The sequence below is a fragment of the Phaethon aethereus genome (genome assembly GCF_964289735.1).
Source record: "Phaethon aethereus genome assembly, chromosome: Z".
Classification (NCBI taxonomy): Eukaryota; Metazoa; Chordata; class Aves; order Phaethontiformes; family Phaethontidae; genus Phaethon; species Phaethon aethereus.
The window spans coordinates 81,786,767-81,812,204 of NC_138577.1; the positions used below are offsets into that span (position 1 = coordinate 81,786,767).

The following is a 25,438-nucleotide window of genomic DNA, read 5'->3' on the forward strand; positions in this document are numbered from 1 at the left end:
CAGCTTCTCAAGCTGCCCTGCCAGTGAGTGAGGGAGGGGGCACAGCCAGGACAGCTGACCCAGGCTGGCCAAAGGGATATTCCAGACCATAAAACATCACGCTCGGTATATAAACTGGGGGAAGAAGGAGGATGGGTGGGACGTTCAGAGTGATGGTGTTTTGTCTTCCTAAGTAATAGTATGCATGAGGAGCCCTGCTTTCCTGCAGGTAGCTGAACGCCTGCGTGCTGATAGGAAGTGATGAATGAATTCCTTGTTTTGCTTTGCTTGTGTGTGTGGCTTTTGCTTTCACTATTCAACTGTTTCAACCCACAAATTTTGTTACTCCTACTCCTCTGATTCCGTCCCCCATCCCATTGCAGGGGAGTGAGTGAGCGGCTGTGTGGTGCTTAGTTGCTGGCAGGTGTTAAACCACAACACTCCTAATAACACTTGGACTTTGTAAGCAGCAAAACACAGTGAATAAGAAGCTGTATTTTTCTTTTTAGGTTTAAGAAGGCTAAAGCCTTACTGGAACTGTAACTAGAATGGACAGTTACTTTAAAGCTGCAGTCTGTGACTTGGACAAACTACTTGATGAATTTGAACAGAATACAGGTTAGTTTCTGCACTGCCTTGTTCTCCAGTGTAATAATATTGGTTAGATGACTATTACTGTGGAATTTGAAAGAAACGTATGCTAAATAAAAGCTTGTATTGATGAATAGATGGGATTTAGAGGGAGCGCACTATGGAAAGAGAGGAGTTCTATAAACTTTGCTTTTGATCTCTTTTTCCTTAAAATAGATGAATATGACTGCTACAGAACACCTCAAAATCCATATGAGTCAAAACACGATTCACTTTCTGCGGTTCTGGGTTGCTTACAACATGTATACCCAACACCAAAACTACAAGAGGATGCAAACAATTGTGCTTCATCAGAAGCAATCTCTCTAGCTAGCCACAGTGCAACAAGTGGAGCGCTTCTGAGTTACTCACCACAAAATGAGAAGAGCGTTGCTGGACCTGATCTTTTGTCCACTGTGGACAGTAATTCCTTAAATGAAATTCAGTCTTCAAACCTAGGAAGGTGTAGTATACCTGTGTGTGATCTTGTTAACGACACAGGTAACTTAATCCATTCAGTGGCTACTCATGAAGATGCTCAAAAGTTGCAGACAGATGATTTGTGTTACAGTGAAGGTTTGATTGACTTTGGCATATCTTGCATACCTGTTCCTACTTGTGTGTCAGCAGCTGGTTGCAGTGGTGTTTCAAGCACAAAACAGAGTGATGGGAGATCAATGCAACAAGATTCAGGACATGTTAAAACAGAGGAGCTTAATTTAGCTTTAAAATCAGACAGTTGTGCTACAACAAAGATCTCGGATCCATGTGATGATCACCACAGGGCAGAATCTGTAAAGTGCAATGAAGTATTTGATCAGCTTGAACAAACTGCTCACCTTAATACTGCATGTGTCCCTGTAATGTCACAGAATTCAAACGCGTATGGTCCCAAAGACGAGAAAGTATACGAGAAATTGCCATGTGAACCGCAAAATGAAGGTGCATGCTCTGCAGTAAACAGAGAGATGAATGGAAGAAATGCCATAGAAAAGATAGACTCAAAGGATGAAAGTCATGTAGAATCCATGCCTTCAGATCTGCCAAAGAGGCCTCAGCTGCACAAAAGCCATGCAGCATTACCTGGAAATTGTGTTTTACCAGGCTCCTCATGTCAAATAGGAGCTAAAGTAGAATTGGAAAAGAAAATCACAGAAGAGAATGTAGGTAGTGAAGAACTTAATAGCAATGAAATACTAAACAGTGTTTCCACTTCCTGTATTTCAGTTGAGGATGTCCAGACCTCACTGTCATGTCTTCCACTTCCTGTATCTATATGTGGTTCATTAGTTGTAACAGAAGAAAAAGTTAGTCCTCTACCTCAAAACGAAATGGCAGAGGTTATTAGTGATATTGTAACTGTTCATGCTGGAAAGTCCAAAACTGATCTCTCTGGTAGGGAACCCTGTGAAAACACTGACTTGCATGAACAGCAAGGATATATAGCTAAAATCAATGAAAGTATTGTGGAAGAAAGTACAGATGGAGAGAAGTATGATACTGAGAATGTAATTGATGACAGTGATTGTCAGCAAATCAAAGCTTTTACTTCTGCTTTTCTAGAATACAAAGTTGAGCCATATGGTGTTGGTATAGACTCTTACTACAATGAAAGTATGAGCCCAGTTATGGCTGACTTCACCATTGAGGAGAATGTTATTGAAAGTCATACTCTAATAAGCGATGCTGAGCTTGATGATTTCTTGTATGGACAAAGTCTTCAGTCCAATGTGTTGAAGTCTTCAGACAATGATAGTAATTTAACAGAAGCTGATGCAGATGAAGGGGATTTAACAAATGTGAACAACCTGGATCTCACAGAGGTCACTGAAGAACATATGCAAGCAAAACTGGAGGAGAGAACTAGCATTAATAGTGATGTTAAAGTATCTCTTACTGACAATGAATCAGAATCTGCAACAGACATGACTGAGAGTGGTAGTGAAGCACTAGTTTCTAGTGTTTGTACTGAAGGTGCAAGACCAAAGCAATTCCTTGGCCTTTCCCAAGGAGCTGTTGGTCAGAGACGACTGAATAGAACAGATGTACTTGAGACACAAAACCAGGAAGCAAGTACTGTTACTCCAGAAGCTCCCCTCTCAGGCACCAGCGTAAGTGTTGGTAAAAATTCTGAACCTCCGCACTGTGGAGAAAGCAGCTCTGAAGCTGGAGGAGATAAAACATCTGAAAATGTAGAATCACTTAAGATACCTGCAGCTCTCTCATGGAAACAACCGTTGTGGGTTCCTGATTCAGAGGCACCCAACTGCATGAACTGCCAAATCAAGTTCACGTTTACAAAAAGACGACACCACTGTCGTGCGTGCGGAAAGGTAAGTTATTGGAGAGGGGTCCTGTGTTACTGAAAGCAAGTCAATTCTGATCTACGGATAACAAAAATACAGAAGAAAAAGAATACTGACAGAAATTTTTCTAGGCTTAAAGTTTTGGGGTTTTTAAAATTGTTTTTCTTTCACAGAAAGTTAGACTGTTGGAAAAGGCTGATATTAAGAAATGTATGACCTTTTTTGTGAAAATAATTACAAGTACAGAGAATGTTCTTATTTTCTCTTCCATTGCTGGCTAGGCTAATGTGTTTTGCATAGAAGAAGGAAGATGAGACTTCATAGTAGTCATAGTGAATCAGCTTTTTATTTGGCTTTTAAGCTTAAAAAAATTGAGGTGGTGATCATGATAGTAATTCAGGTACGTGGTTATACTAGCTGTAAAACACTGTCCATGAATCCGGAAGGATTGCATTCTTTCAGGAGCTGTAACAGCAGTACCAATGTAATGGATTTATAGCCTGAATTGTCCTCCTGTATGATTAGATGTATAATTTTCCAGAGGAGTCATCTCAGGGGGAAAGTATGCTACTTTTGTGGGGTGAATGGTACTCACCAACTGAGCAAGTAATCTGTAAAACTTTTTTCAGCCTCTGGTCTTCTGCGGTGAGCAAATAATGTCAAAGCTTATCCTTAATCCAGAATTCCCTTGTGAGCTACTATGGCTTACACTTGTACTAGTGTGTGAATGGAAATTCTAACAATACTAATGAACTTACTTTTCAGTGTTCCTCTGTAAGCTTTATGGAGGAGGAGTTACAGCAAAGACTAGTGTTCGTGCTTCCTAACTTTTTGCATCTGCAGTGTTGAGAGGCATCTGGAGAGGCTTGGTAATTTTTTCCCAGAATGCCTCTTCTAGCAGTGTTTATTCAAAGCATAACCTGTTTACTTAACTGCAGTAAGTGTGGATTGAAATGTAGGTCTGAATTTGAGTGCCAAGAAAATGAAGAACTCATTATGACAACCTAGATGTCATTGAACTTAGTCACTTGGCAGAATATCCCGTTGAAGTTTTGTAACAGTTTAAAACACAGTTCTTCAGTGGTTTTTGTTTTAGTCATAAAACTGACTTGACTTCAAGTTCCCATTTACATTCGTGGTGAAATTTCTTGCACCTTGTCTAGAGATGGGGATAAAAGCACCCTTCACTACACAGTTCTGTTTAGCAACAGTAACAGCTGATGGTTGTAATCTGGTGTGTTAGCAGGGACTTTTGGCTGAAGAATAGTGTAATTAGAGGGAGCATCACAATGCATGTTTGTTGGGAGGATAAGTGAAGGCAGTATAGATCAGCTAAACTTTACAGATACTGGAGTGTGATGCAGTTGTAACTTTGTCATAGCTTTTCTGAATGGGCAGCAGCTTAACTTTCTGCCTTGTAAGACTTTGTTTTTAATAGTAACCTTTTGTCTTTAAAAAGAAAACCAAAACCAAAAGCCCACAAGCACATTCCTTGTGGACATGTTGTGGGTGGTTGTGTTTTCAGCCACTTGGACATAAGGAGAACTGGCAGGAATTCACAGTTGTCATCTGTGGACTATTCTGGAAGACAATTTTATAGTCTTCATTTGGTCCTCCAGCTTTTTTTTATCAGTGAAAGTGGCAAGAGTTGTGAATTCTGGCTTCTGTGCTGGAGGGAAGTGTGGAGTTAGAGGTTCCTGCTTTCTCTCCTGTCTGCAGCACATGTGAGGTGAAACAACTTTGCTGTTTGTTTAGACATTTGTCTCTTCTTGTGGCACACTTCTAGCTCAACCAGAATCAATTTCTCTGCTCAGCAGCCTCATCTTCATCTCCTTTCCCCTGTTACATTGCCTGTCCCTTAGTTTGTCTTCACCTCATGTCTCCTCTGCATTAGGATTAAGCTGCCTCCTCTGTTGTGGGGCCCAGTGGCACCAAGTGTAAGAGGAGAATAGCAATTGCAAAGGATTATACTGCTTAGCATTTGAAGCCCTAAGGTGGATTGTAACTGATTAGCAATTAATCTTCACCAGTTATATTCTTAACATCTTTACTGAGCATGTGCATTTTCAATTGAGGTAAATTACCTGTGACACTAATGCAGAAGCAATTGGAGTAGTTTCTTTTTGAGCCCATATTGCACCAATCAAGCATTACTGATTTTACAGTGACTTTTCCTACTTAAAGGAGTTCACTTGCAATAACCTATTTTTTTCTAATTTTTTTTGAAAACTTGCACTTCACACTTGAAAGAATATAAGGGAAAAGTGAGAAAAGCAGCACATGTTTATGGGAACTCTTGCAGAAAACAGCTGTACTAGAGACATAATTATTTGAATGGGATTGTGCAGTTCAGGCTAAAGAGATGCACTTTTTTCCCCATCTCTGCTTAAAAATAGACAGGATGTATCTCCTGTTGGAGTAAAAGACCACATGCTGTTCTTTCAAAGCAGTCTTTCTAAAGCTTTTAAAATACTTTGCTGAAGGGAGCTACTAACATGAAGGAAACTATGCTTATTCTTTTTGACAGAGTTGGGGAGCCTACTTAACCAACAGAGTTCCTGAGGCAGTGTTTGTAAATAGCTTGGGAATCAGCGAGCTCTGGCTTAGATAGTTGTCCATGAGGTAGAAGAGGGAGCTTGGAATTCTGTGACAAATTGGTAATGCTTATTACGGAGAGACTTGCACAGTGCTGCAAGATCAGTGGATAAGGAATGACTATTTGCTGATAGGAAACTAGATCGTTTTAAACATTACTGGAATCCTAATGGGAGATTGCAACAGTTATCTTTAATAATAAATAATCATAATACTAAAGCAGTAGAGCAAATCTGACCCAATTCTGGGGTTCAGTCCTTCTTCCTATCACTGTTTAATGTAAAATAGTTATGGGATTAACAGAAGTAGGAGTGAATTTGGGAATAGGTGGTGCAACCTGGAATTCTTTCCATCACTCCAGGTAAGAATTGTAATGTAGTATCACTTGTGTCCTCCTTGCTCCTGCTGTTTGTTGTACATATTGTGGTTTCTTGGGGTTTTTTTCTGAAGGTTTCTTCATGTGAGATGAAGATACAGGCTTGAGTATTAGGCTGCAGAGGGTTTAGAATAAACAAGTGTACTTCATGGAAGAGTTTTCTAATAGCAGTGCAATTGTATACCAGCTGCTTCCAGCTGTGATTTTTAAAAAGACTTTAAAAGATGCACTTTTGTGGGCACCCTGCCTTATGTGATTAGATCTGCTCACAACAAGAAATTTTAGATGCTGGTCTGTTTCATAGCTGAATCTGGGAGAATATTGGCAAGAGTTGAGTGCTTTGCTGTGTAATGTGAGTGTTCCTGGCCATGTGTGGAAGGTTGGTTTGTAAGACATCTAAGGATTGCTTTGGTCCAACAGAAATACCTGACAAATTTCAAAAGCCTATGGTATGGGAAGGTTGCAGTGCAGTTCCAGGGAACAGGATAGGAAGAATGCCTGATCACAAGCAGACTTGTGAGACTGTGTAGTTGTTGTGGAGCTTTTGAGATTCTTAATCCTAGCATCATAGCATGGTTTGGTTTGGAAGGGACCTTTAAAGGTCATCTGGTCCAACACCCCTGCAAAGAGCAGGGACATCTTCAACTAGATCAGGTTGCTTAGAGCCCCATCCAACCTGACCTGGAATGTTCCCAGGGATGGGATATCTGCCACCTCTCTGGGCAACCTGTGCCCGTGTTTCACCACCCTCCTGGTGAAAAATTGCTTCCTTAGATCTAGTCTAAATCTATCTTCTTTCAGATTAATATCGTTACCCCTTGTCCTGTCACTACAGGCCCTGGTAGAAAGTGTCTTGCCATCTTTCTTACAAGACACTCTTATCATATCTTGTATATTTTATATATTGAAAGGCCTCAGTAATGTCTCTCTGGAGCCTTCTCTTCTCCAGGCTGAGTAGTGCCAGCTCTCTCAGCCTGTCCTCAGTCCCTCTGTCCTTTTTTGTGGCCCTCCTCTGGACCCGCTCCAACAGGTCCATGTCTTCCTTGTGCTGGGGGCCCCAGAGCTGGATGCAGTAAAAGCCATTTTAGTCAGGTACTTTCCCTTCTCCACAAACAGGAATGTATTGTCAGTTACATATGCTAAAGCTCCTTTTCTCCTTCCCTACTTCCAAAAATGTGTACGCATGCTTTATATAATGTAATCTGTTTTAGTAAAAGGAGTAAATAATAATAGGAATTTAATCCAGGAAATACTGGGATTTTGTCTATAATATTTAACTCAGTCTTTTTCTAATTCAGGTTTTTTGTGGTGGCTGCTGCAAGCGAAAATGCAAACTACAATACATGGAGAAGGAAGCAAGAGTCTGTACTGGCTGTTACGATGATATTAATAGAGGTAAACATTTTTTTTAGTAATTCTAGTAATCATTAAAGAAGAATAGGTACAGCTAACATCTCTTTAACCTTTGTTCTTTTTGGGGAGATTCATTACTTTAGTTGGCGTATGTTTTCCTATTTCTGAGATGGAGGGTAGAAGAGAATAATTGTACTTCTTACTTGGATTTCAGTTCTTATTTTAAACTTTGAGTAGCAAGCTGGTTGTTTTTTTATAAAAAAAAAAAGTAGGTTTGAACTCCATAGAACTAAACACATACTGTTGGGTTATCAGTGGCAGAGGTCTAGCAAAAGTGATCCTCCGTCCACAGTAGCCTTCTGTGTGTTTAAAGGCCATACCCCTGCTTGTTCTCACATATTATTTGTGTGTTTTGTGTACCTGTCTGTCCTGATATTTTTACAAGCCGCTTATCTTATGATTCAATTACTGTACTACTATTAACCTTTTCTTAACTGGGAGCTAAGGACGGATGCTTATGGAAACATCAGGGGAAAAAAAATAGGTCCTGATTATTAATATTTGAATAACAAGTTGAAAACGTACCAGATTTTTAATAATAAAAAATGTGATATATGTATTTGCACCAAGATGCCGGGATCATATGGTTCAATGTAGTCACTGCAACAGTAGCAAGATGTACAAGGAGGTCTGTTTCTATGTTAGGAACAAATTAGGCTAATGTGCAGGTAGAAGATCAAGAAACCTAAGTTTTCTTCTGTACAATAGCTTGAGTGTTCATTTTTCTTAACTAGCTCGCAAACTGTTCACTGCCCTTGCAAAAAAACCACCCATAATACTGCACTGCAAATGAAATTTAATCAGTTGTGAGATCTTAAAAAACCAACTACATTTTTTTTTTTTAGCACAGGCATTTGAAAGGATGATGAGTCCAACTGGTCCTGTCCCAAACTCCAGTATCTCCTCTGAGTGTTTTTCTGGTGTTCCACCTTTGGAGGAAGCCCAGATAGCTGGTGGTGCTAGCTCTCCTTCATCTTCTGCTTTGTTACCTATATCAGTACTTAAACAACCTGGTATTGAAGGTATGCTTGAAGGTATGCTAAATATAGTACAATATATCTAAGACTTTCAGGATCTCTTTGGAAAGAGTTGTTTAACACATCATGGATACGTACTTGGTGTAGTGATTTTTTTTTTTTTTTTTTTTTTTTGGTGGGAAATGGATACTCTGAACTGGGACACTGGAAAGTTTTTGGTGTTTTTTTTTATTCCCAGCCTTGATGCCATGTATGAGCTTGACCAAGTCTGTCTTAAGTATCCACTTAAAAAATATGGATGTCACTTTTTCATTGTCCTCTTTGTTTATAATTTTTTTGTGCAGATACTATTTTAATCATTTTTGTATAGCTTAGGAGAACTTTGGCTTGTGCTATGACTGCCAGTCTTGCAGTAAAAACAAAAAGTGGTTGTTTAGGGAGAAGTTTCTAGAGAGCAGCAGGGGTTCATTCTCTGTGTAAATAAGAATGATTAGTGTCTTTGTTCCACTTGTACTGAATGTCTGACCTTCAACGACAATGAATTTTTAAAGTGATAAGCTAACTGTTTTAGAGTGTATTTCATTTTTCAGTTGTGATATGCACTTCATTCTTATCTTACTACAGAGGGATGATGGAGGAAATAGCCTTCCTCATACAGGAACTGATAGATTTAACTATAGCATGGCAGTTTCCTCTGCAAGTATGAGATTTTTTTTTGCATGTATTTGCCTTACTGGAGACTGGCTGATGTCAAACTGTCTACCTGTGCTTGGTTCCAGTAAACAGATTCTCTACATATATGAGGGGAGGAGGGGCTATTATAATCCCTTTCAGCTATTAGAACAGTACCATAATATGAAGTCAATGTTGTTTTCTTAACCTGTCCTAGGGCTGTGCCCCAAAGAACAGAGGAGAGTTTGGTTTGCAGATGGTATTTTGCCAAATGGTGAAGTGGCAGATACAAGACAACTTTCATCAGGAACAAAGAGGTTGTCGCAGGACTTAAGTCCAGTAAACCCTGACTTGCCGGAGATGCATATGGTATGAATTAAGAAGTGTGTGTAGTGCATGAATTACCTCTTGAAGTACCTTTGCTTGATACTGATACCCTTACATGCCATAATACAACTCTTTATTCACAGCTTTTGGAATCTGAGCCAATATTTTATTATTTTTTTGGGGTGGCTGTGAAGTTGGATTGACATATTTTGTAGACCATACTTCAAAGGAAACCATGATTGCTTTGGGGTGTATGTGAACTTTAAAAATGGCAGAAAATTTTCCAAAACAGATTTTTTTTTTCTAGACAGCCTTTGATTAACTACTTTTATGAAGGTGACCTCAGCCATAGTTCTGAAACCTGTCATTAACAACATGCTTATAGTAGAAGTTTGTGCGTTTTTTCCCCAGTGGCTTGCTATAGTTTGTCTGTTAGATTAGACTAACCAGAAGCTGCTTAATGCCCTAGAATACTATGTTATAGGACACAGCAAAATCTATATATTGCTTCTAATGTGACCTAATTTTGAACTGAGAGGAGGACTGACTTTTTTTATAATAGATCATATTCACAGTGTTGAACTAGTTGTACTTGACAGGAAAAGTCCAAAGAAGTGGTCTAAGTTTGCTTTGTAGAGATTTGGAGAGATTCCTTAGATGGAGCCTTTTTAAAATAAAACATAGCTCTGAAACAATGCCTCAAGTGATAACATAAATTCTATGATTCTAACAGGTTTTAGGAGTTTTTAAAACAAGTTAGTAAAGCTAAGGACCAGACCAGGTTGTTGTTATTTGTATATGGATGATCTGAACAGTTACCAGGTGTATAGCGTGTAAATCTGCCTTAATTCATGAAGAGTGGATAACAGTAAATGTGACTTCACTTGAACAAGGAAAAACTCCAGTAAGTTGCAGTAATCAAAAGGCATAGCCTGTCTTCCATTTTGGGGAAAGAGTAGGATATTTTCACTTGCAAAGATAAGCAATGTCTAAAATTAAAAGCAGCATGGACAAAGTGAGTAGGAAACAATTAGCTGATGGCTCTTGTATGCAGCTTTATAAGCTCAAACAAAACCATCATACTGCATCTCCAAACCAAAGGATGTACTTTACTAGGTAACACAGAATCCTAAACATACTGCCACAGGATACTGTTAAGGTCAGAAGTACAAAATGACAGGAATCACCAGCAGGCAAATTCTTGAGGAAGAAGTTGATTAAAGACCAATTTAGTAATTTTTTGTCTGTGTGTGGGGTGGTGGTGTTATTTTGGGGGTTCGTGTCTTTTTTTTCTTTCTGACGTGTATTGTCTAAACACAGGATTTGCAGGAAGCTGATGGCATACCAGGAGAACTGGTACAGGGCAAGCATAAAGTTGTTAGGTTTTTTTTTCTTGTTGCAATGCAAAGCCTTCCCTGTTGAGATAGGATGCAAGTCTAACAAATTTCAAAGACAACAGCACACCTTATAATTTGTTTGGGGTTTTATGACAGCTGATATCCTAATGTGCCTATGCTCATAGCTTGTCATATCCATTTCACTGGCGGAGCAGTTTGACTCCAAACTAGGAATGAATCAGGCTGTAAAATGCTAGACTCGGCTATTAGTACATCATGTAGAAGTAGTAATACACTTGCAGTGCTAAACTGCTGATCCCAGTGATGGCAGATTACAATGATGACAATATTCAGTAGCTATGAGTGGGGAAACAGTAATACTAAACAGATTCCTGAAGGGGTACTTGGTTTATTCTTGGTTGTGTTACATCTGACTGTTGTATGCTAAAACGACTAATCTGCAGCGCTCTGATATGATTTTTGTGTTGTTGAACAAATTGATGTATCTTCATCTACTGAAAATGGGAAGTGGGGGAAAGAAAGATCCAGGAGGGATTTGGTGTCCGTCATCTTATTTAGAGAAAATGCGTTCTCAGTATTTGTGATAAATTTCTTTCTTTTTGCTTCTAGAATGTTAGTAATGAAAGTTTAGTTTGTTGTGAGACAAGAGTGTACACTTTTTTTCTTCTTCATAGGCTGCAAACCCAGAGGAAGATGAGATGTTAACCGGTGTAAATCCAAAACCTAAGGAGGAAATTGTTACAGGAATGGAGGAATTATGTCCTGCTGTTTCATCAGATGATGCACAGCAGGCTGTTCCAGGCCAGAGTGAGGTGGTACATAGTTACAAATCTCTAACTGCAGAAAATAAAGAGCATTCTCCTACTGCAGAAGCTGAGAAGATTAGTTCCAGTTCAGTTGATCAGACTACAAGTGATATGCCTGTGAGTCCTTCAAGTTACAGAGCACTATGTGGGGTTGAAAACTATGTTCATAGAGAGACCAGCCTTGTTCCTGATGATGATAAACTGCCGCCACTCTTGCTTGCAGTGAATGAAAAAGGAGAAGGTAAAATTTGAGAAAATTGTTAATATTTAATCACCTGATGCAAGCTTTCTAAATATGAACTTGTGTGTGTATATAACTTCTATTTTAATACAGTTCTAATCTGTCATTTATTTGGTGCACATTGGGTTGTTGGATAAATGAATGCTCATTATTAACAAGATCAATATGTTATGAAACGAATACTTCATCACTTAAATGCATTGTAGTAGTGACTGTGCTCATTGATGGTAACTAACAGTACCAGTATATGGATGAGGAGACAGCATACAAAATTAGAGAGTAATTACCAAATGAATGGTATCCCTAGTTTGTATCTTTGTTACAAGTTAACTGCTGTATTTTTATACATTACTTGAATCTTGGGGTAAGCTATTAATTGGTTGATCTACAGCTATTCTAAGTTTGAGAATAATTACCACCCTCTTGAGATAGGAGGATGGGACAGTCTTTCGTGTGCTGTGGTGTGTAATTCATGTTTTAGGTAGTTGGCTGTCATGTTGAACTAAATTGGGTGTTAAATTTATTTAGATCCTCCAGTGGAAGAACATCCATCTCGTCAACATGTCACCTTACTTCTTGTGGAAGGAGGTCCTAATCCATTAACTTTTATCCTAAATGCAAACTTGCTTGTAAATGTCAAGCTAATAACTTGTAAGTAGTGTGCATTTTCTTTTCCATTAAATCCAGCTTTCTTTTTCTGACTGTGAAACAACTCTACTGTAGTATCTATCTTTTTAATTAAAGATTCTTCAGAAAAGTGCTGGTACTTTTCAACAAATGGACTACATGGTTTGGGCCAGGCAGAAATCATCATTCTGTTGCAGTGCTTGCCAGATGAAGAGATTTTTCCCAGTGAAATATTCAGATTATTTATTGATATCTATAAGGATGCAATGAAAGGTATGTAATTTTAATGTCTTAACTTTTTTACTTTATAATAATCTTCTTGCTGATCTTCAAAGCTGGAAGTTGACATGTAATTCTTCTTAAAGTATTTGTAGGTATCTAATGATTTTGCTGAAAAACCTTGCAATCTTAGCCTTGGGTTCTAAATAAACAACAGAAAGGAAAAAAATTAAGTTTCTTTGTTTCACATGCTTCTGTAAACATCCTATTTGCAGGGTTTTTTCTTGTTCTTCAGTCGTGTTGGAGATTCTGGCTATAAGTCGTTGAGTTTAGGACATCTGGAACTTCATTTGTAGAAGTACAATACTCCTATGTATATAAATATTTGAGGTTTGTTAATCAAAGTTCATCAATTGTTGTATGCTAGAACATTATGCACTTCAGGGTTTTTGTTTTTTTGGTAAAAACTTGTTTCATATTCTAGTTCATTTAGTTAATAAATACAGAGCACTTGGTCTATGGGTTTAGATGTCTACCAGACTTTCAGGAAGATGTGAGATACACCGTATGGCTTACAAGTCTGTAGGAGACCATGGGTTAGAGTAGTTTTCTTGACACGAAGGTGTTAGTTCTCCAGATATGCAAAGACTGTCTGTCCCTCTTTCTACAGGAAGGTTAATAAGAAACATGGAAAACATTACTTTTACTGAAAACTTTCTCAGTAACAAAGAGCATGGAGGATTCCTGTTTGTTTCACCAACTTTTCAGAAGCTTGATGATCAAATTCTACCAGATAACCCCTTTCTTTGTGGCATTCTCATCCATAAGCTGGAAATACCCTGGGCAAAAGTTTTTCCAATCCGTTTAATGTTGAGACTGGGAGCAGAATATGAGGGTAAGTTTTAACACTTTTAATAGCAGTGTAAATATAAAATTCCCTTTGGAAGATACAAGTTTTTTAGACAAGGAAAATATTATTTAAAATCATCTTTTCAGTATTTTATATTACACTTGTGTAAGACAGAAGTTTCATATGTGGGAAGCCACCTATTGAGAAACTTGGGAATTCACATTGTGCTGCACGACTTCTTTTTTTTTTCTCTTAGAGAAGGCTAAGAAACGAAAACTGGTAGTAGTAAACTATCAAAATGCTTGACTTCTGTTGTCATAGGAGAAGGGTTTGAAGTGAAGTTCACAATGAATTAAATTACTCAAATTGACTATATTGGCAAAACATTACTGCTTCATAAAATGCATAAAGGTATTAATTACTTGTATTAATTAGTAAGTTATCATTACATTTGAAATCTCTAGGCCTGTAAAAATGCAGGAGGCATTCTTTCAAAGTGAGGTGGATGGAGAGCATGTAAATGTGCAATCACACAACCTCCATGTGGGAACCGGCTTCCACAGTCTGTTGCAGGCTGATGTGAGCATTTTCTGCTCTTCCAATGAGATTTATGTGGACTCTGCTCTAGGCTTACCAAAGGAAAGTGTTTACGGCAGGGTCCTTTTGCCTTGAAGATCAGGTAAAGCTAGCTTGAGCAAGACCTGAAAGTAGATACTGTCCTAAACGCCTTCTAGAGTTGCTTGTGTACTTCCTTGAATAATGCAGACATTTAATTTTGCGACACAGGTGCTGTTTTGTTTTCTGTTACATTGCTGCTTATGATTTAGAGAGCAGTAGTTCAGATAAAGTGCAGCATGCAGGAGTTCCTTAAGTGGGCTGTATTTAAAAAATTTATCATACACAACTTTCCTGACCTGAATGCATTTTTGATAAATAAGCCTACCATTCTAGAAGCTGCATGTCCATAAATGTGTATCACTCGCTTGTTCATGGATTTCTTGAGTCAATAGCAGATTTCTACTGGCCAGGCTTCTGTCCATGTGTTGACAATGGTGATAACTTCTTTGTCATTCTTGTCTTTTTTTTTTTTCCTCCCTTAACAATTTTGTGTCTTTGACCTCACAGTCCTTACTTTGCTATGCTACTTGTTTTGTTTTCAAATGGCTTCACATTGTGGTTCATAGTCTCCTACATCTCATTGTCTTCGCTAATTTCCATCTGCATCTGTTTCCCATTGCAGTCATGGGACTTTAAAGCATGTGTGAACAGCATAATTCACTCTCTCTTGCTTATCAGTACTGAGTGGTACTTCACTTTGTATTACAGCATTAATGTAAAAGCAGATGTTAACCTGTATGGTATTCTTACTGAAGCAACTAATAAGCCTCACAACCCCTCCCACAGCTGGTGACCCAAAGACTGAACCCAGGATGTTTGTCCAGATCACCTACTGCAAGAAACATAGCTGACAAAGTATATGAAAGCAGCAATGAGTCTCTGCCACAAAATTACTGCCACTAGGAGAGTGACTCCATGCAGTGACATTGCAGTAGGGTTTAACTGTGGGTGGGGAAACCATGCAGTGTACTGAAGGACAATCTGTAACAGAGAATCAGACAGGGCTCTAGTTCCTTTACTGGTCAGATACTGAGATTATGAAACATAAGCTATAGCTGCAAATAAAAATAAATACTTGATTAGCAAGTCTTAACAGTTGTTTATAGGTAAATATGACCCTTTTTCTCTTCCCCCACCTTTAGCATATCCAGCTCCTTTAGTAAGTTTCAGGCACCGGAAGCCACTCTTTGGAGAGATAGGACATACAATTATGAATCTACTTGTTGTGAGTAAATGTTTTATTCTCTTCCCATCCCATTGTAATTTAGATCATATAAAATGTCCTCAAAACTCTGATTCTTGAAAGAGTTGTTTTTTGCAAAGGGCTAATATTTTTCTTCTTCATACCTGACTTGAAACTTTCTTAGCAAAGAGTATTTATACATGATTTAGGAAAGCTATCTTTCATGTTATATTGTTACACATTAGTTCTGGTAGTAAGAAATGGCTTTAAATGAATGAAAAAAATGTTAACATTTACATTGAAGCTGGTAGTAATCATTGTTCAGTTGCATTTTTTTCTCTTCCAAGCATTGGTGTACTGCAGGAATCTAGTCTTGTCTTCAACATTTTTTGAATCTGAAGAGTTGACAGGCAGATGCTGTGGTCTAACTCTTACATTAATTACTTTGCCACGCAAACATAACATTACCACGATTAACCAGTCTGACTCCCTTACATGAAGAACTTTAGGTTTTGGCAAAATCATCAGAGTAAGTCAAGCCTAGAATTTATGCCATTCCCTGAGCAAGTTTTTCCTCTGTTACTCAAATAATTTGTTTTAAACTTCCATAAGCATATATTCCTGACCAGTAACCTTTTTCTAATGCGTAGATAGAACTTAATCTGTAATATTGTGATGAAAAATGCTGTAATGTGGAGACAATTGCACGTATTATTTAGGTGATCACTAAACCCTCTCTTAAGAGTCTAGACGCTGTTACAGCTGAGATGAAACTGCAGTCTTTGGCTGTTCTTTGCTTTTTCACAGAATCATTAAGGTTAGAAAAGACCTTTAAGATCATCAAGTCCAACCGCTCATCCAGCACACCCATGCCCACTAAACCATGCCCCAAAGTGCCACATCCACACGTTTTTTGAACGCTTCCAGTGATGGTGACTCCACCACTTCCTTGGGCAGCCTGTTCCAATGCTTGACCACTCTTTTGGTGAAGAAATTTTCCCTAATATCTAGTGTAAACCTCCCCTGGCACAACCTGAGGCCATTTCCTCTCGTTCTATTGCTAGTTACTTGGGAGAAGAGAGCAACACTCTCCTCACCACAACCCCATTTCAGGTAGTTGTAGAGAGCAATAAGGTTTCCCCTCAGCCTCCTCTTCTCCAGACTGAACACCCCCAGTTCCCTCAGCCGCTCCTCATAAGACTTGTGCTCCAGACCCCTCACCAGCTTCGTTGCCCTTCTCTGGACACACTCCAGCACCTCAACATCCTTCTTGTAGGGAGAGGCCCAAAACTGAACACAGGATTTGAGGTGTGGCCTCACCAGTGCTGAGTACAGGAGCACAATCACTTCCCTGCTCCTGCTGGCCACACTATTTCTGATACAGGCCAGGATGCTGTTGGCCGCCTTTGCCACCTGGGCACACTGCTGGCTCGTGTTCAACCAGCTGTCAACCAGCACCCCCAGGTCCTTTTCCACCAGGCAGCTCTCCAGCCACTCCTCCTCAAGCCTGTAGCACTGCGTGGGGTTGGTATGACCCAAGTGCATGACCCAGCACTTGGCCTTTTTGCTACTGTTGATGTCCATGTCATTACATACGGAATCAATCAGAGGAGTTGCACCATCTGAAGAATGGAGGAAACTTATACTTTAATTCCATGAGCCAGCTCCTTGCCTGATTGGTGAAGTCCCTGTACCAGTGTGGAACTGGATCTTCAGACTTTGAGGAATCTTAATGTTGTGCTCCTGATGAAGGGGGCTTCTATGGAGTTCATTTTCAGCTGGATTAGAGTTACTGTGATTCTCCAAAACTGCTGTTTGTAGTGTCAGCTTGAAGCAGGCAGTGGGAATACGTGCTTCTTGGCAGGACCACCTCTTTTGATGCAGCAGGAGTTTTAATCATTGTAAGATGATAGCAAAATGTTCTCTTGGTGTTATGTTTTTAACTACATGTGGTGCAAATCCTTAATTAGAGATCACATAAAATCTAGCACCGCACATGTGACTGAAGTAGTGGTAAATGATGAAGGCGAAGGGCACCTGTGATGTATATCCTTAATATTGCTAAAACAGTGCCAGCTCTGTTGAAGCTTGCAATGCAATGAGATGTGTTCATAAATATCCTCCTTGCTACAGCTGTGCTGATTGAGGATGATGCTGATTACCTGGCTCAGACAGTGGCAAGAGCCTTCTCTAACTTTTCTTCAGCTGAGTTGGTAAAGGCAAATGAGACAATTTTATACCTAATGTTGTTCTTCTGGAATAAAACACAATAGGAAAATTCTGCTGAAGTAGCTGAGATGAAGGATGGTAACTTCTGTCAGAGAAAGGTATAAGGAACAGTGCAGTATTCAAGCTATAACTCAAGAAGTTAGAGCTGTAGGAGACAGGGTGTGAGTCTGGAAACAAACTAATCTAGATGGTGTCTTCCATGCTTTGCTTTTCTGTCAGAGAGGGAGGGTGTTGCAGTATTTTGTTATGTAAAACACTGTAAGATCCTAATGTGCATAAACTAGCCATAGTCTAAATAACCCCCTGGTAAATAGTTACAGCTACCTTGTCAGTGCTATAAATTTGTTTGAATGTTCGTTAAGGTACCCTTAACGTACACCATGGCAGGAAAAAAGTTATCACTAAGTCTTTAGCTTCCCTTAGTGTCAGTACTCTTTAGAAGTTTTAGAGATGTATGTAAAGTACTTCACCTAGGGAGTATTTGTTGTTAAAGATAAGAAAATGGTATTTAATTGACTGCTAACATAAAACCTGTCTGTTATAGGACCTTAGAAATTATCAGTATACTCTGCATACCATAGACAACCTGTTCGTTCATGTGGAAATGGGTAGAAGTTGTATTAAAATACCCCTAAGGAAGTATAATGAGGTGAGTGAAACCATCTTGATTAGCTGTCTAAGCCAAACTGCTTTAGTCTTCATTTTTCATATAATACCAGTCACACCTTTAACGTGTGCTCTTCAAGAACCACCCTCTCCTCTCTCCTCTTTTTTTAGAGACTGTGATGTTTTTATTCTGTAATCAGCTTCCAGGCAGTTCAAGAGAATTCTCCACTTAACAGAGCAACCTAGAGAGCTGCTATTATTTGCTGTGCAGTAGACTCTCTGAACTTTGAACTGAATAAGCATGTGATAGGGAGAGCAGGAGAGCATGAAATTATCTGGACGCACATTTCCTTCTTCCTGGATATGTTGAAAGGTGGATAATGATGAGTGAAGTTGAGCTTTAGGATAACTGTTAAATGCTGAAAAATCAGGAGTTTCTACAAAATCTTTCAGCATGTATTTTCAAGGAATCCCTCTTACACATTTCCTGATGGCAGTGTTTTTCTTAGAACTTTTAAAAAAAGTCTGTCTTGCTGGTGTAGGTTTTATTACAATTTGTTTATTTCAACTTTAACAAACAAAAAAACCCCCAAACTGTGTGAGGCTTAATGTGTATTTTAACTTTAAGACCAACAAAACCGCTACAACTCTGATATTCTGCTTTGTCCAGAGATATGCAGACTTACTCATCCCTCTGCTGAAGTAAGGTTTTTGATCATGCTTAGTGTCCCTCCAGCTAGTCATGGCAAATTGTGGTGTTCACATTCTCTGGAATTGGCTAAGTGAATGATTCCTGGGATTTGTTTTGAGCGCTGGATTTTTCTGATGTATTTTAAATGAGTGCTGCATACAGATATTTGTCAGTTTAATGACAAATTTTGTATTGACAGGTAATGAAGGTGATAAATTCTTCTAATGAACATGTAATTAGTATCGGAGCAAGTTTTAATACTGAAGCAGATTCTCACTTGGTGTGTGTGCAGAATAAGCATGGCCTCTATCACACACAAGCAATCAGTGCTACTGGACATCCTAGGAAAGGTAAGCTGTTTAGTTTGGCTTGTGGAGAAAAATCACATTTCTAGAGCAGAAATGTAAGTTCCCTTTTAGGCTGTAAGGAAAATACATATTCCCAGTAAGTTGAGACAAAGTTCAGCGTTCAAGCTGCAATGTAATTTAACCAGCAACATTTAATTTTCATTTTATATCAACAGTTGGGTACCCTTACAAATACTCTATTAAATGGAAATTAATACTTTTTGTTTGTTTGTTTCCAGAATTTTTGAATACAGCTTATGTTTTCAGACATAATCAGATTCTCTACATATTTTAAAATCTAAATTTATTATTAGTGTGAATTGGGCAATATATTTACATATGGGCTGTGGTTTAGTCCCAGCCGGCAACTAAGCACCATGCAGCTGCTCGCTCACTCCCCACTCCCTCAGCGGGATGGGGGAGAGAATTGGGGAAAAAACCTCGTGGGTTGAGATAAAAACAGTTTAATAGTAAAGCAAGAGAGAAGGAAACAACAATGATAGCAACAATAATAATACTGACAAAGGAATGTACAAGAACAAGTGATGTCCAATACAGCAATTGCTCACCACCCGGCCTGTCCCCAAGCAGCGATTCCTGCCCCCCCGCAGCGATTCCCACCCCTCGGCCAACTCCAGTTTATGTACTGGGCATGACGTTGTATGGTAGGGCATACCTCTTTGGCCAGCCTGGGTCAGCTGTCCTGGCTGTGTCCCCTCCCAGCTCCCTGTGCACCCTCAGCCTTCTTGCTGGCAGGCAAGCACAAGAAGCTGCACTATCCTTGACTACTTAGCAACAGCTCAAAACATCAGCACCTTATCAACATTTTTCTTATCCCAAATCCAAAACATAGCCTCACACTAGCTTCTGTGAAAAAAATTAACTTTATCCTGGCTGAAACCAAGAAAATATGTAAACAAATAGTATTGAGTGTATGGAAATATGGTAAGAGTGAGTACATCTATACAACACCTAGCAAACTCCTAGAACCACCTGTAGAGAGAACAGTGCAGAGATGCCTTTAACTTTTGAAAGTAATACAGCTGTGCAGCATGGCCATGTGTCTCAGTCATGCTTTTCTACAAGGCTGTTTGGTTGGGGGGAATTCCAGATTGATAGGGCTGTACTCCTACCATCTCTGGTGTACTCTTGAAATCATAGAATCTTTGGGTTGGAAGGGACCTTTCAAGGCAGTGAACAGGGACATCTTCAACTACAGCAGGTTGCTCAGAGCCTTGTCCAACCTGACCTGGAATGTTTCCAGGGATGGGGTATTTGCCACCTCTCTGGGCAACCCAGGCCAGGGTTTCATCACCTTCATTGTGAAAACTTTCTTCCTTAGATCTAGTCTGAATCTGCTGTCATTTAGTTTAAAACCATTACCCCTTCCCCTGTCACAACAGGCCCTGCTAACAAGTCTGTCTGATCTTTCTTACAGGCCCCCTTTAAGTACTGGAAGGCTGCAGTAAGGTCTCCCTGGAAATGATGTTCCATGCTTCATTAAGCATAGATGCTTAGTGTGTTTTTGTTTGAAGCACTCTTTGTAACTAATAAATGTATGCGAAGGCTTGTAGCATGGAAGTTCACTTAGTCATCTTTTTCTTTCAGTTGTTTTTCTAAACTTCAGGCATATTGTCCTGGTTTCAGCCAGGGTAGAGTTAATTTTCTTCATATAAGCTAGCGTGAGGCTATGTTTTGGATTTGGGATGAGAAAATGTTGATAAGGTGCTGATGTTTTGAGTTGTTGCTAAGTACTCAAGGACAGTCCAGCTTCTCATGCTGGCCTGCAGCGAGCAGGCTGGGGGTGCACGGGAAGCTGGGAGGGGACACAGCTGGGACAGCTGACCCAGGCTGGCCAAAGAGATATTCCATACCGTATAACGTCATGCTCAGTATATAAAGCGGGGACAAAGAGGGGGGAAGGGGTGGAGGGACGTTCGGAGTTATGGCGTCTGTCTTCCCAAGAAACCATTACGCGTGACGGAGCCCTGCTTCCCTGGAGATGGCTGAACACCTGCCTGCCCATGGGGAGTGGTGAACAAATTCCTTGTTTTGCTTTGCTTGCGTGCGCGGCTTTTGCTTTACTTATTAAACTGTCTTTATCTCAAACCATGAGTTTCCTCACTTTTACTCTTCCAATTCTCTCCCCCGTGCCACCGTGGGGGAGTGAGCGAGCGGCTGCGTGGTGCGTAGTTGCCAGCTGGGGCTAAACCTCGACACATATCTTCTGTAAATAAGTTCAGAAGTTGAGTGGCATGTCTGTTTTAAAGAAAAAAAACACACAAATGGGGGGAAAAAAAAACCTACACCACTGTCTCTTCAATGATCTCTTTTCTTTGTATACAGAGGATGTTTTGGCTTGCCTGTGTTGGCTTGACACCAATATCTTAAAAGGATACTGTGTGCACTCACAAAATAAGTTAACAAAGCTGGTCTTTTTTTCCCAAGGTCTGATTGGAAAAAAATATTTTCTCTTTAGAGAGTCATGTTTCGTATCATCCTGTCAGTAAGGGATTTCTATTAGCATTTTCAGTATAGTAGTACCTTCTCTGGCCTGCCTTTTTAAAAGGGAATGCAAGTTAAATGTTAGTAATGACAAACTTGAGTGATACGAAATGGTACTCGCTTTGTTCCTACTTTTTCTAGTTACAGGTGCAAGTTTTGTGGTGTTTAATGGAGCCTTAAAAACATCTTCAGGATTTTTAGCTAAATCCAGTATAGTTGAAGGTAAGAATTTTGTCCTGTGTGTTTTTTATGAAGAGAACTTAAAAATAAATTAAAAATAGCAGCAGTCTTGTGCAAGATTTTTATTCCTTGGGAAGATAAACTTCTTTCTTTTCAGGATTTTTAACTTTGTAGAACACCTGTTGCAAACAAGTACTGTATAAAAAATACATGCTGGTTCACATTTATCTTAAAACAAGTTTTAACTCTATGCTTTAGTCAGTGCAAGTCTTTCCTTTACAGCTGCCTGTATCTGGAACCATTTTCATTGCTGTATTGATGAAATACTTATATTGACACATAAATACAAAAAACTTCCAAGATTAGTCTAAGGTTGATCTTTTAGTCTTGGGTCTGTTGACGAGAAAGGTTTTTATTACTTCCTCTGTCATGTAACATTTAATGCTGTAGTTGGGGGATGGAGTCCATTTGATGTACATTTATGAAGAAGCTGTAGGAGAGGTTTGGTCCCACTAGAATTTAAACCAAGATTCTACTAAAAAGCTGTGCTAGTCTTTCTACAGATAAGTTGGAATTTTAACTGGTTTTCTTCTAGACGGACTAATGGTACAAATAACACCAGAAACGATGGAAAGCCTACGTCAGGCATTAAGAGACAAGAAGGACTTCAAAATAACTTGTGGCAAAATGGATACAGGAGACATAAAAGAATATGTAGATATTTGCTGGGTAGAAAATGAAGAAAAAACAAACAAAGGGTAACTATATTACCAAAGAAAAACATCTTAGAGAATGCTTGTTTCTGATTTTCAAATATCCACCTTTAATTTCTTGAAATTAATCTATGATATTTTTATTGAAAGAAAGTACTTGAACTAAAACCTGAGGTAAACTACCTGCAATCCTCTAGATGTCACTAACAGAACAATTTTGCCTGTAGTTTACCAAAATTAATACAGTATTCTCTGCCCGGGATGTTGTCGGGAAAAGTGTTAGTCATGTATGAGGATTAGTAAACCCTCAGTTTCCTTTGAAAGTCCTCTATCAATCAGTAATCAGTTTATGTGAGGATGCAGTTAATGCCTTTAAGCTTCCTTGCCTGGAGGTGAGGTGGAAGCTTGGAAGTACATAGGACTGCCCTTGGCCATTCACTGCTTGGAAATCCCAGCATTCAACAAAGTGAAGAGAGATGTCAGACATCTTTATTTGATGTGATTTGAATGCTTATTTGTGTAGCTTCAAACTTTAGTTAACTTGTTTCATCCTAAGCTGTTTCTCAGGCCATAGGCTTGACTTGGCATGACTTTTTTTGTGGCTTCTCTGACCCATTAGGACAAACAGGGGCTTTACTGAGATGGTTTATAGCCTCTTAAACCTGTAAGATTCAGTTTTTATTGAGTAAGTGTTGTTTGTTCCCTATTTAGGATATTTCTTCTTGTACCATCTGTGTTTTTGTGATGCAAATCCTGTGTTACCTGTTGTTGTAAAGCTGTTTAAATAGCCTTTAAGAATGGCTAAACATTATTTCATACAAGTTATTCAATCTAAATAATAAACTGTTACTTTAATTATTAATTATTAACTATATCTATTAATAAATTCTTCCATAGAGTTTTAAGCCCAGTCGATGGAAAATCAATGGAAGGATCTCAGACTGAAAAAGTACCACAAGGCAGAGACTTGGAAAGAGAGGGACAAGTTATGAAGTGTACCGAAGTTAGTAAATTCAATTGTTCTTGAGCCTTTTTACTACTTTTTAGAGTAGTTAAGTGCTAAAGTGACCATACTAAGTAATACTACTAAAGAAGCTAACTTATTTGATGTACAGCCATACTGATATGCAGAATGTTCTCCATAGCTCTAAGTTTATACACTTTTCATTTTTCTCCCCTAAAAAAGACTAATAGTCTGTTAGCATTGTCACTCAAATGTTTTGATTGAATAGATGAAATACGAGAATACTTTGCCACCAAATAAGCATTATAGCTTGCTGTGTTCTGCATTATATGTATACTGAATTACTCTTTTCCTTACTTTGTAATACAACCAGACTGCTGACTGTCATTACTCTCTTCTGTAATTTCAGGTATACTATTTTCTAAAGGACCATGAACTGTCCAGTCCCATTCCTCACCAGTTTGCCAAGGAGATTGCTGTTGCCTGCAGTACTGCTCTTTGCCCACACCTTAAAACCCTGAAAAATAATGGGATGAATAAGATAGGCCTAAGAGTTTCTATTGACTCAGATATGGTAATCTTTCAAGTTCTATTGTAGACACTCCATTTCAGCTGAAATCTCTTTCTTCTAGAGACCTTGGACCTCTTTCTGAATATTTGTAGTTTTTTGCCCTACCCCAGACCCAGACTGAGGATGAAACTGTCTTAATGACTAGTTTTTCTTGCAAGGAATAGTCCTACTTACTTACTCTTCCCAAATTCCCCAGTAGCTGCTTGCAGTAAGCTATCAGTCCTTCCCTAGTTCTCTTTTGCACTCATCTGCCTCCAAGGTCAGTCAATTTAGAGAATCATAGAGCTCATTTTCTGATGCTTTTCTTGAAGTCTGTCATTTTCTGCTGGTTTTGCTCCCTAACGTAGTTCAGTAAGGGATATTTGCATCAAAATTTGTACAGCAGAGAGGACAGGTCTGCCCAGCTGAGGATAGAAGAGAGGGAAGGCAAGGCCATGCAGCATGTGATGCCCCTCAAAAGGTTATAAAACTGTTGAACAGTTCCATTCCTTGCCTCTGGATGTGTTCTGTGTTACACTTCATTATCTTTTTTCAGAGAAGCTGAAAATAACAGTCCTGAAAATTCAGTTTTCAGTAGTATATTTTGAAATTAATCTAATAGTAACTGTGATACTAGGATATAATCAGATCACTCTTGGACATGGGACTGAAGCAGTCTGGGACACAGAGGATGTTGCATGCTTCTCAAGGGCAAGCCAAAGCTGCTATGATTGATCTCAAAACCTATCCAGTTGCCAATGTTCAAATGTTATTTTGTCACTTCATGCCAGCTGAAATACTCTTTTACCAAGATACTACATTTCTGTGTTGTCTTGTTAATACAAGAAGTGCTAATATTGACCTGAATGTGTCTTCCTTCTAGGTTGAATACTTAGCTGGATCTGGAGGTCACCTTCTCCCACAGAACTATCTGAATGAATTGGACAGTGCTCTGGTTCCTGTGATTCATGGTGGAATGTCAGATCCTGCAAGTTTACCATTGAAAATGGAATTAATATTTTTCATTATAGAACATCTGTTTTGATGAGGCTGATTACAGGCAATACACTGATTTGCTAAATCTGAGCACCAAAGTTATAATCCTACAAACACTAAAAAGTTTTTTAAACCTGTTACGTTTTAATAGATTTTAAGACTGTTTTTTAAAGCCCTCAAATCGTCTCTGGTTACTTAACCACAAAGAATTGTAGTTTGTAATGTTTCCTAAAGTTCTGAAAGTTTACACTTAATACAGGTGCAGAAGAGGGCAGGTTTTGTTACCTCTTTACACAGTTGTAGTGTTTACTATATGTAGTGTAACTAAGCCATACTGTCTTGCCTCCTAACCTCAGATAAATGTGTTCACTAAAAATTGCTATGGTTAGATGTAACTTCTGCAGCATGTGCTTTCCATGTGCAAATGAGCTAAACACTGAAGTAGAAGCTGGCACAAAACTGTGTTCTTGCCATTTGAGA

The 25,438-nt window shown here is 39.0% G+C and overlaps 1 protein-coding gene across 1 annotated transcript; it reads left to right on the forward strand.

Annotated features, from left to right (window-relative positions):
• Positions 1-527: 527 nt before the first annotated feature.
• ZFYVE16 (zinc finger FYVE-type containing 16) lies at positions 528-25,007 on the forward strand (the record flags this gene model as incomplete). Its single annotated transcript, XM_082012842.1, has 17 exons — positions 528-597; positions 787-2,942; positions 7,185-7,281; positions 8,145-8,321; positions 9,166-9,317; positions 11,308-11,680; positions 12,209-12,331; positions 12,425-12,580; positions 13,197-13,421; positions 15,137-15,219; positions 17,951-18,055; positions 18,903-19,053; positions 21,697-21,777; positions 22,331-22,493; positions 23,346-23,451; positions 23,822-23,986; positions 24,846-25,007. The coding sequence occupies 17 exons, from the start codon at positions 528-530 to the stop codon at positions 25,005-25,007; spliced, it is 4,545 nt and encodes a 1,514-aa protein (XP_081868968.1).
• Between the last annotated feature and the right edge of the window lie 431 nt (positions 25,008-25,438).